We start from the raw sequence: 12,342 nt of genomic DNA, 5'->3' as shown, positions 1-12,342 counted from the left end.
ATATTAATTTAATTATATAGATTATATAATTTCAAAGCTAAGATCTTCAAGGAGTGCTTTCACTTATATGTTTGACCATTTGAACTTAAAAAGTTACCTTGGAGGGTAACTAGGGCAAATAAGCAAAATTTTTGTTTGTTTGAAGTTGAGGCGGCCATATTTTGTGCATACAGGTGCACATTATAAGTGGTTTTGCCTAGGGAAGCTCTTTCTGATGAATTACAACCAATTTTAGATTTAAGAGAGAAATCACACAAGAGATAAACCTATACTTAGGTCTTAAGTATATATGACAAAACTGAATGTGGGGGCCGAGCCTCCAAAGGAAATAAATTTATGAAGTTCCCTAATTTCTAAAAAATACTGAACCACCTTCCAGTGCCCAGTCTCTGGTATGTCCTGACTAATTTGTTATTAGTAAATAGGAGGGAAAGGAGGTAGGGTATTGTGGCTTATATAGCATAAGGGCGAAAAAGGAGAAAATAAAAATTCCCATTGAACACTGCTAACATCTCATCTCTTCATTCTTTCCACTAAGTCCTTAGTAAAGTGTGATGGTGAACGTAACATGATATGCTGTTTGCTAATTAAATCAGAATAAGATTATCTGATAATAGTAAGAGAGGCTTTATTGACTACAGTGCAAGCTAAAGCATGGAGAAGAAATAATCACTTAAACACACCAAGACCCTTACATAGCAAAGGTTAAGAAATAAATTAAGACTCCCGTTGAGTTGAGCTGTGCCTGGGAAGAACAGGCCTCATTCACTTCGATCCTTGGGCTCTCGGTACTTCCACTGGATGTAGTCAAAGATGTCTTTCTCACTGTCCACTGGCAGAGGCTCTCCAGCAACTCCTACGAGTACAGAGAGAAGAAACTTAACCACAAACCAGTTTTGGAATTTGGTTATGAGGGTGCAGGGAAGACAGCTGTATGGGGCTCAATTTCAGAAGAAAAAGAAAATGGTAACCAAGCCACCAAAAAATGATTATTGACCGCCCTGCCCCGCATCCTCCCACACGGCTTGTGTTTGAGCTTTGTCACATATACTCACCGTCCTACAAAAGTAACCTGAGCATCCCAACTGGAGCCACTGAAGTGACCCTAATCCATGATTTCCTTCTCTGCTGGATCTCAACCAGAGCCACCACAGATCATATGAAATACTCTCGTTTCCTTTGCAGCTCAAAATGTGGTCCCTGGACCAGCATCACCTGGGAGCTTTCTAGAAATGTAGAATCTTGGGTCCCCCTATTAGAATCTTCATTTAATGAGGTCCCCATGTGTCTCATACACACACTTATGTGCAAGAAGCACTGTCCTCATCTACAGGGAAGAAAGCCCTATTTTATACTTGGAGGACAAAATGACAAAATCTTCATTTTCCTAGTAGAGAACAATAAACCACACAGTGGTGAAATGCTAACAAGCATGGATTAAGCAATTCTTACTCTTTAAACTTTTCATTTATTTATTAATTTTATTTTTGAGTAATCTCTACATCCAACTTGGAGTTTGAACCCACAACCCCAAGATTAAGAACTGCACGCTCCACTGAGCCACCCAGGCACCCCTAAACTTTTTTTGGTATTTAAAAAAATTTTTTTAAGTAAGCTCTATGCCCAAAGTGGGGTTTGAACTCATGACCCTGACATCAAGAGTTGCATGCTCTACTGACTGAGCCAGCCAGGTGTCCCAAGTCTTCAGAAGTTTTGGAGATACATTAAAGACAAACAAACAAACAAAAAACCCACTTTAAACCAGTAAGATTTTTTTTTTTTACTGACCATCACATTAACTCATTCTAATAGAGCTAGAAATAACTTTTGCCATCATGGACTTCAAATGAGGGCTTGACAGCACGTATGGATTAAAGGCCCTTTTGTTGCCCCAGGGACTCACGATACAAAGAAACTACACTTAACTGGCATACTGACTTAAAGGCTTTTTAGAGAAACCAAAGCTGCTAAACCAAAACATATCTGAAAATAACTTTCTCTCCAGATGACTGGGGTTATGTCTAATGCACACCCAAGTACCCACCAGTGACTCCCAAGGGACGGATTGTGTATTCATTGATTGTGAAGCCTTTTTCTAGGGCATGAGCTCTCATATTCTTATTGAAAATATCACTCCCAGTGAAATAGAGAACACCACAGTAATACTGATCCTTGGGTATCAACCTAAAATAAATAAGTAAGTAAGTAAGTAAACAAATTTCACCACACATTTCAAATTTAGCAAAAATAAGATTCTTATCATCAGTAAGGCACAAAACACCTAAAATAAGCCTATGTGGTTTAATAACCTAAGGAGGAGACTATCATTAGGTAGATTGTTCAAATTCCTCCGACCTTGCAGTTAATCTGAGTTTCAGTAAACTATGCTCTGGAAGAGGTACGGAGAAACGACAAGCAGTATCACTTATTAACAACCAACATTCCTCAGCCTGGAAACTACTTTTGAGTTGTGGAAGGTATCATGGTGAGATGCAAATCTAGAGAAAATAGATTGTGTAGACAGTCATTAATCTTTATATATTTTCAGGCTACACACCATCTACAGCAAGAACATACAGCCAGCCCTCTAGAATGAAAGAGGGTTCTAGACATTTATATGAATTCTAAGATATACAGAAGACAAAGGAAAGAGAAAAGAGTGAAAAGTTAATAGGTCAGCAACAAATCTTGAGTAATACCTTATATCAATTCTCCTGTGTGGATACTCCTTTTCATCATTTTTTCTGGGAAGCTGGCAAACACCCTAAAATGGATATTTCAAAGAATGCTTAAAGACGTTTTCAAACTTCAGGCTTAACATTCAGAATAGAATGTTGTTAAATATGAGGTTTTTGCTTTAAGTGCAAGCAGTTTTTGAATTCTGAGCACTTTCGGGGGGGCCTGGATGGTTGAGTTGGTTAAGCTTCGGATTTCGGCTCAGGTCATGATCTCGTGGTCCACGGGTTCGAGCCCCGCATCGGACTCAGTGCTGACAGCTCAGAGCCTGGAGCCTGCTTCCGATCTTGTCTCTCTCTCTCTCTCTCTCTGCCCCTCCCTCACTCATGCTCTGTCTCTCTCTTAAAAATAAACAAACATAAAAAAAAGAATTCTGAGCACTTTAGTTGGCTTTTCTTTGTGCTGTCTATTGTCACCACCTTCCTGTTACACTTTGTGGCAAATAAAGAAGTACATGCAACAGCAGGCAAGGATTCTAGGTATGAGGATTTGGCCTTTATAGGATTCTAAACAAAAAGCTAACCAGGGAAAGCATCAAACATGAAAGACATAAACCAAAAGAAACAGAGAAAAGCAATTTGGAAGAAACAATCACTACTCAGGGAGAAGAACACAAAAGAGCTAGGAGTAATATTCTCAGATAACAGAAAATATTCTATCCACGAAGTAGGGGCAGAATCCCACAGGAAAAAAAAAATAAAGTAAAAGGTTTCAATCAAATTTAAACTATGATAGCAGAAGTAGAGTATAAAACTGAAGAAACCTCCCAGAAATTGGAAAAGACAGAGATGAAAAATAAGAAAAATTTAAAAGATAAGAAAATTAGAGGACGATTCTCCTCCTTTACAAGTGAGTTTTTATTATACTTCTACAGTTTTCAAACACAAGTTATCAAGGTCTATTTAGTAATCTTTTCCTTTTCTAGAAAAATGGACCAAAATTCTGGACTAGGGAGCAAGCCATAAATACGTAAAAAGAGCTACAAACATCAGAAATTTCAAATTAAATGTTTCAAATGTCACATTCTAAGAAAAGTACACCCGTGATAGGCTTCTGGTCCTAAAGAACAGTCGATTAAGTACACGTCACTAAAAGCTATACTTTTTCACTCAGTAACGCGGAAAAATTATAATCTAGAATCTAAAATGGGTATTTTCTTTAGCTCTTCCTATGGCTGAAAGATGAAATGAAACCTGTTTATCTTCAAAATATGAAAGCTACCTTCTTAGGCATTAACAAGTTCCAACTGAACCTTCAAATGGATCAGCAACGCTTTCCACCTGGAATTACCGTGAGGTATTACCTTGCGGATATGGCTGTTTGGGTGCCACAGGCAATGAACTTGCTGTTTGTCACATCAGTAACAGGATTTCATCTAATGGCTTTGTTCCTTTCCTCAAGGCTCCTTTAATTTCCTGCACTTTTTCTGAAGTGCTAATGTTAAAGAATTTCTCTGTATTACTGTAAATTCTTTATTAGATTGAGTGGATTAGTTTTGTTTGGCATTTCATTTGGGTAGCTTCATGCTGAGCCGTCTGAATAAAGCCTCTTTCATTTCCCCAGGGGAGTCAAGGGATCTTCTTTTGTCCCTTGAATCCTTACTGTAGAGATTTCACAGAAAATCGCCCAGGCCAAACTTGCACAAAATGCTAAAATCTGAATGGTACTCATCATATAAAGCAAAAAGGCATCTAAATGCAGGGGAAATTGTGTGGTTTTTTTTCATCCATATGTCATTTTATTCACAGGAAGAATAACTCAATTATCTAAAGATAATGGCTTTACAAGAAGATCTGGAATATTAACCCTGACTTTCCTGAGGTTTGGGGGCTATTAGTTTGAAGGAATTTGTGCTTTGAAGAGAATTTGAAACAGACATGAATGGTCATATCTTTAAAATTATTTAGTCAGCAGTTACAGAAACATGAGATTTTGAAGTCAAGTGGATATGGAATGAGAATGGTTTATTCCACTTTATTGTTACTGTTGCTGTTGTTTAAGTAAGCCCTACGCCCAATATGGGGCTTGAACTCATGACCCCGAGATCAAGAGTCACATGCTCTAAAGACTGAGCCAGCCAGGGACCCAGGTTTATTCCATTTTCTAAGCTGAATTCATTTTTCAGCCATTTTCCTTTCAGAAACTTAGAGATGTCAACTTCTTTGACTATCTTCGCTGAAGCTCATGCACTCAGGGCCAGGGCTCTGACTCCTGCCGTGCTCTCTGACTGGCTGACTTCCTTACCTCAAGTCCTTTTCCAAGTCTCCTCTTCTCAAAGAGGCTGCTTCTGACCATCCTACTCAATGCTGTTTCTTACATGCCCATCTCCCCATGCCCTCCTTTTCTTTTTCTTTTTTTTAAATAGTACCTATTATCTTAACCTAACACATGATTTGCCTATTACAGTCATTGTTTTTTTAAATTTCTTTTTTTTAATGTTTATTTAGTTTTGAGAGAGAGACAGAGACAGAGCATGAGTGCGGGAGGGGCAGAGAGAGAGGGAGACACAGAGTCCAAAGCAGGCTCCAGGCTCTGAGCTGATGCAGGGCCCAGCCTCACAAACTGCAAGATCATGCCCTGAGCTGAAGCTGGATGCTTAACCAACTGAGCCACCCAGGAGCCCCTATTATGGTCACTGTTAACCACCATTCCCTTCCACACCCTCCAACTATTAATTCTCCTGAGACTCCCTGCTACAGCCTAGGCGAGGCACTGGGAAGTGGTAGGTGCGTCATGCACGGTTGTTGACCTGACCGAACACACCTTTCTCATCCCACTGGCACTCATTCCCCGTCTTGTCCTCTCACACCACCATCCTCCCTCACTTTCTCTCTCCTTTTTGGTTCCCAATTTAATCCCTACCAGGTTGCTCTCCTCTACTGATCTTTCCAAACAGAAATATTATGTCTATATTATATCATTTCATACTATATTAGCATAATACTTTGTACAACTCTTTGAAGATTCACTCTATGAAGACAGTTGTACAAACCCTTCAAAGGGTCCATGTATGTTACTTAATCTGATCTGTATAACTGTCACTTGACATAGTACGTCATTTTACAGGTAAAAATATTAAGGCCTTATGGAAGTAAAGCAACTTGCCTAATGTCACACAATCCATTAGTAATGGAGCCGGAATAAGATTTTAGAGCTTCTGGATTTTCCTCCACAGCGCAGCATATACCAACACACACCCTTTTCTTTGCAACAAGGTACCCATTACCCCTTATTGCCTCCCCAATAAATTGACTTGAAAACTAACCTGGATTGCTCCTCATCCTAACATATACCAATTATAAATGTCAAACAGCAGGCTCACACATGGCATTTTGTAAGCTTCAGAGAATATATGAGCCACACATACAGTATCCAAACTTTATACACAAACCACCCGCTAAGCTGGATTCCTAGGTCACAACATAAAGGCCTCAGTTTCTTGCTCAAATTGTCCAGTGGGTCTCTCTATACTTTAAAAACAAACAAAAACCTTGCTTTCTTATTATTTTCACCTGTTGTCTTTTGGAAAATAGATTTGGGGAATTCTCTTTTTGGCAATAACCATATACGTGCTGTTAGGAATATGACTGAGAGAATGGGAAGGCAAGATAGAGTGAAGGCTTCCAGCCTTGTCCTAGGATTGGTGAGTGGCTCTAGTCTTTCAGGCATCACATGTACAGTAAGGTCTGAACCAGCCTGGTTTGTAGTGGTCACTGGAATTGGGCTGCCAGACAAGGACCTCTTCTGTGACTGAGCACTTACTGGGGTAACCAATTCCACCACTGCCAGCAATGCCTTATGCTCATATACACGGGACTACCCACCTTTCCTCTTTAGGTTACACCCAGCCCAACAGCTTGTAATTTTTTTTTTGTATTCTTGCTAGCTGGATTACTAGCCTCTGTTGGTGTTTCCTCTGGATCTCTGAGCACAGCAGAATACTGTTCAGACTACAAAGAAAATGCTTCTGGTACTGCACTTATTGCATAAACACTTTCCTGGTCGCTAGTTCTGAAAAGAGCTGGTGTGCTTCCCCAGGAGGAAGTCCTAGGGCCTTTCATAGAGATGACTAGACGAGGTAGAGAGTTAGGCCAGAAGGGGTCCCCAGAATATGCCCAGGCACACCAGGACTCTTTCCTACAATGAAAAGCAAAATTCAACTTGTCTAGCAAATGTTATTTTTAGGGTTATATCTGATTGAATGCTCTTTAAACATAAGATTTTTGCAGATTCATTTTGGTGAATAAAATCAATCTCAATTTAAAAGGGATGTTCCTAGAGCATATATAAACCCTATTTTTAATAACAGCACACATGTCTATACTTCTGGGCATAGAGTAAAAGCTCCAAATTGGACAGATTTGGGAGAACAGCTCATAGATTTAATTCCCAAAGGCTTGACTATTGACTAGACTCTTTTTTTTTACTTTATTTTTTAGACTTTTTATTTTTACTTAGCTAAAGTTCTTTAGAAACATTATAAAATGTGACCAACTTTGGCAACACAGTTTCAGAGCCCATTAAGATCACCATGTTAAATTTAATGACATGATTTTTTGTGCATCTGATTAAATATACACAACATAAAGTTTACAGTTTTAACCATTTTCGAGTGTGCAGTTCTACAGCATTAAGTACATTCACACTGTTATACAACTATTAGCACCATCCACCTCCAGAACATCTTCATCTTCCCCAACTGAAATTCCAGTTCTGTGAGATACGAACTCCATGTTCCCCTTCCCCACAGGTCCCTGCTCAGCACCGTTCTACTTTCCGAAGGACACGACATTTCAATTATCTATCTCAACCATCTTATCCTATTTTTGGCTAAAACCACCGTCAAATTATGCAACAAGACTCTTTCTGGTATTAGCATTTCCACTCCCCCAAAGCACAATCTCTTTCCATTTCGGGCATATGACTTGGGAAAAGGGGACATGGAAAAAAGGCAATTCAAAGTATGTATTTAAGTGAGCAGCAGAATAAAGGCAGCCCTTTATTACCTTAGTCCTAGATTCCTATTTGCCTTCCTGTCGGTTTTTACACAAGGATATTTTTTAACCTCTTCTGAATTCATCTGTCATTTGTCTTGAATCTTCAAAGCTTAATTGCCTGGAAGCCTACATGATTTTAACAGTTCATCATGATGGGATTCACGGTGAAAATCTCTCCAAGTGTCTCCCTATATTAACTCCTCTGCTTATCATGCTGCATAACATGTTTGTATCACATGCCCTGATTTCTTCTCTTTCTTTGGTGTTACAATAGATTAATACTCTTCAGACAATTCTAATCTTACTTACTGAAGAATTCTGAGTCTGAGAATATGAGAATATTTGCTATTTTAAGGAAAAACTTATGATGTGTCAAAGTCATTATAGAAAATAAGAGATTATGCCTAGTTGCGTATTCCAGTAGCTCAGATTAGTTACAAGTGGGGAATTTAAAACAAAAGTCTTTACTAAAATATTCTGGGATTAGCATCTTGTTAATTCTTCTCTAAACTCTCATGGATACCCTACTTATTGACTCTAATACTAAGAATATGAGAGTCACACACTCAGAATGGTTCCTGAACAGTTTCCAAGATTTTGTTCAGAAGTGTTAACTCAAACAAGTACTTACCATGAACTTGGTTTCACCTTTTGACAGAGTATCTGTAATAAAATGGACCTTCTGTAACTGCTCCACAACACGATGTAACAGCTTTGGCTACAGAAACATAAATAGGAAATAAGAAAAACAAGTACTCTTTATAGCAAGAAAACATTAAGATGAGTTTTCTAATTATCTATGGAGAAATGCCTAGTTTTCCTCTAAGTACTTTCTTCTTCTAACACCAAACTCATTTATCAAATGAAATGTATTTTTAGAAACCATCATTTTTCACCACTATCATGATAGTTCCAAACATCATTTGTGTTTATCTGTTTCATTAAGTCAAAAAGTTAGCTGTTTCTTCTTTAAAAGATATATATTCCAGGGGCGCCTAGGTGGCTCAGTCAGTTGAGTGTCTGACTTGGGCTCAAGTCATATCTCACAGTTCACAGGTTTGAGCCTCGCATCAGGCTCTGTGCTGACAGCTCAGAGCCTGGAGCCTGCTTCAGATTCTGTAACTCCCTCTCTCTCTGCCCCTCCCCCACTCATGTTCTGTCTCTCCCCCTCTCTCTCAAAAATAAATAAAAATGTTTAAAAATAAAAATTTTTAAAAAGTATATATTCCAAAATAAAAAATGCTTTGCTTTCATGGGTTTTCTAACAGGGATAAAGTTTCTTAATATAACATTTTTTTTAATAGAAAAATATTCCCTTAGTGAAAACCTGAATATTATAGTACATATTCCTAAAATATCCATGATAGACAATAAATAAGTCTGGAAATGTTGTATTGAGTTTCTTTTTTGAAAAATTAGACTGTCCCCCCTTACCTACCTGTTCCTTGCAGACAAACACCATTGTGTATCCTTTTCAACCTCTTACTTTGCCTTTCACAGAAGTCAATCAGTACAGAGCAATTCAACTGGTTTTTCAAAAAGATTAAAGCAAAAATCCATTCTGAAATATCCAACTATCATTTAGAAAATGATATTTAGGGGTGCCTGCGGGGCTCAGTCAGTTAAGTGTCCGACTCTTAATTTCAGGTCAGGTCATGATCTCATGGTTGTGAGATCAAGCCCCGTGTTGTGCTCTGTACTGGGCATGGAGCCTGTTTCAGATTCTCTCTGTCTCCTCCCTCTGACCCTCCCCTGATTGCACACACACATGCTCTCTCTCTCTAAAAAAAGAAAGAAAGAAAGAAAAGAAAATGGCATTTACTGTTGTGTCAGACAGCATATTTGACTATAAGTTCTGTAGTACCTGTTTAGTTGAATCAGAGGTAAAGCTGGGATGGGTCAGAAGGACATCCATGTCACCACTGGACTCTGCACCTATGATAACAAAAAAATACGTATGGAATTCCTTCTGTAAATTTATAAATTAGCAGGCAAACAAAACCAAAGTGACGTCACATTGAGGAGTCTTACTTCTGATAGATTATATTTCACTGTACTTCATATTCAGAATTAGTTAAAAGATTTCAATTTTCTGTCCAACTGTTCAGGTATACTGATATAAACTGCACAATCTGGGATAACAACAGTAATTGGCATTAGATATGCATTATATACAATTGGTGGGTTTAATGTATTAAAAATGCACCTAAATACTCAATAATGAATAAAAACAATATTGAAAGACAACATTTTCCAAAGAAGATATACAGATGGCCAACAGACACATGAAAATATGCTCATCATCACTCATCATCAGGGAAATGAAAATCAAAAGAATGAGATATCACCTCACACCTGTCAGAATGGCTAAAATCAAATCCACAAAAAGCAAGTGTTGGCAACGATGTGGAGAAAAAGGAACTCTCATGTACTGTTGGTGGGAATGCAAACTGGTGTAGCCACTGTGGAAGACAGTACAGAGGTTTCTCAAAAAATTAAAAATAGAATTACCATATGATCCAGTATTCCCACTAATAGGTATTTAACCAAAGAAAATAAAGACACTAATTCAAAAAGATACATGTACCCCTATGTTTACTGCAACATTATTTACAATAGCTAAGATATGGAAACAACAAAGTGTCCATCAATAGATGACCCAAGTGTTCAGTGACAGATGAACAGGTAAAGATGTTTATATATACAATGGAATATTACTCAGCCATAAAAAGGAATGGATCTTGCCATTTGTGACAATATGGATGGATGTAGAGTGTATTATGCTAAGTGAAAGTCAGTTAGAGAAAGACAAATACCGTATGTTTCACTTGTGTGTGGAATTTAAGAAAACAAACACATGAACAAATAAAAAATGAGACAAACCTAAAAACTGACTCTTAAGTATAGAGAACAAACTGGTGGTTCCCAGAAGTGAGGTGGGTAAGGGAATAGGTGAAATAAGTGAAGGGGGTTAAAAGTATACTTATCATGATGAGCACTGAGTAATGTATAGAACTGTTGAACCATTATATTGTATACCTGAAAATAACTATTTGTTAATTATACTTGAATTTTTAAAAGGTTAAAAGAATTTTTAAAAATTAAAAAGGGTAAATCCTCATTATAAAAAAAGCTTTGAAATGCAGCTATGAACACTATGTATCTAAAAACTTCAAATTAAACAGTATGTTCTAACTCTGTAAAGGTTAATCAGAAAATCCATTTCAACTCTTATGACTGAACTCATTTAATGAATATTGGTAAAAATTACTATTATGGTATCATGGATAAGAATACTGCACTTTATAATGACTTAGGTTTTTATTTTGATCCCCACTCTACAACCACACAACTTTAGGAAGATTACATATAGTTATTTATACTTTCTTTTATTATAAAACTATAAAATTTTGTCTCCATTTAAATGGATTTTTTTTTCATTTTAAATGTGTTTTTTTGCAATATTACAAATGAGGACTGTATATTCCTTTAGACTTCCGTTTCTGTCTATAAACTACTAAAAAGTACTCTAGTGGCCACTGTACAACTAAGAATAATATGTAAAAGCATCTAGAATAGTGCCTGCCATGCAGCTGGCATAAAATAACACTGTTTAGCTCCTTTCTTTGCATTTTTGTGAGTACAATATATGCAAAACACACTTTTGGTCACTGAAGATATGGCAGTGTCTCTGGATCACCACTCTATGCATCAATAATCTTTAACCAGATATTTGAACATAAAGAAGACTAGATTCAATGTGTGCTGACCCTGGGATATTCATGGAAGTGCTTTTTTTAAAAAAAAATTTTTTATAGTTTATTTATTTTTGAAACAGAGACAGAGCATGAGTGGGGGAGGGGCAGAGAGAGAAGGACGCACAGAATCTGAAATAGGCTCCAGGCTCCTAGCTGTCTGCACAGAACCCGATGCGGGGCTTGAACCCACAAACTGTGAGATCAAGACACTCAACTGACTGAGCCACCCAGGTGCCCCTGGAAGCGCTTTTAAGAAAGAAAATTTTGTCTTTTCTTCTCATTTCTTTCTCTTAAAAGTTGTGTCTTTTACCATCAACCTACCACCAAAAATGTATTACTCTATCCATTTAAAAAACAAAACAATTACTTTAGCATATAAAGAGAAATAATCCAAGAGTCTATTAACAAAGGACCAAATAAATAAAGTATGGAACACCCACATTACCAAATGTTATGAAGCCATAAAGAATAAGCATGCTCTCTATATACTGAAGTGGAAAAGGCTTCCAAGATATGTTTTTACTAAGAAGTAAGGTACATACTGTGTAAATATTATGTTACTTTTGTGACGAAAGAGGGAATATTTATTCACTGGGTAAAGACAATGTGGTATGAATTTACAATGGACTGTTACTTAGTCATAAAAAAGAATGAGATCTTGTCATTTTTGACACTATGGATGGACCTAGAGGGTATTATGCTAAGTGAAATAAGTCAGACAGAGAAAGATAAATACCATATGATTCATTTATATGTGGAATCTAAAAAACAAAACAAACAACAAACAAAACAGAAACAGACTTATAAATACAGAGAACTGGTCGTTTCCAGAGGTAGGGGTATGTGAGGGG

General features: G+C 37.3%; 1 protein-coding gene across 3 annotated transcripts in view; it reads right to left on the bottom strand.

Moving 5' to 3' along the window:
- Positions 1-608: 608 nt before the first annotated feature.
- POLB (DNA polymerase beta) overlaps positions 609-12,342 on the bottom strand; it is a 28,266-nt gene continuing 16,532 nt past the window's right edge. For 2 of the 3 annotated variants that reach the window (XM_039235651.1, XM_039235652.1), the window contains 5 exons: positions 9,598-9,668; positions 8,365-8,451; positions 2,700-2,764; positions 2,045-2,184; positions 609-856 (listed from right to left, as the gene is read on the bottom strand). In XM_039235651.1, coding sequence (XP_039091582.1) covers positions 762-856; positions 2,045-2,184; positions 2,700-2,764; positions 8,365-8,451; positions 9,598-9,668 — 458 coding nt within the window. In that variant the 3' untranslated portion in view covers positions 609-761. The remainder of the gene's footprint in view (positions 857-2,044; positions 2,185-2,699; positions 2,765-8,364; positions 8,452-9,597; positions 9,669-12,342) is intronic. The other variant, XM_039235654.1, reaches the window with a different exon arrangement.

This window comes from Hyaena hyaena, unplaced genomic scaffold (genome assembly GCF_003009895.1).
Source record: "Hyaena hyaena isolate Hyena2069 unplaced genomic scaffold, ASM300989v1 scaffold_100, whole genome shotgun sequence".
NCBI lineage: Eukaryota > Metazoa > Chordata > Mammalia > Carnivora > Hyaenidae > Hyaena > Hyaena hyaena.
This window is presented reverse-complemented; position numbering and strand designations above follow the sequence as displayed.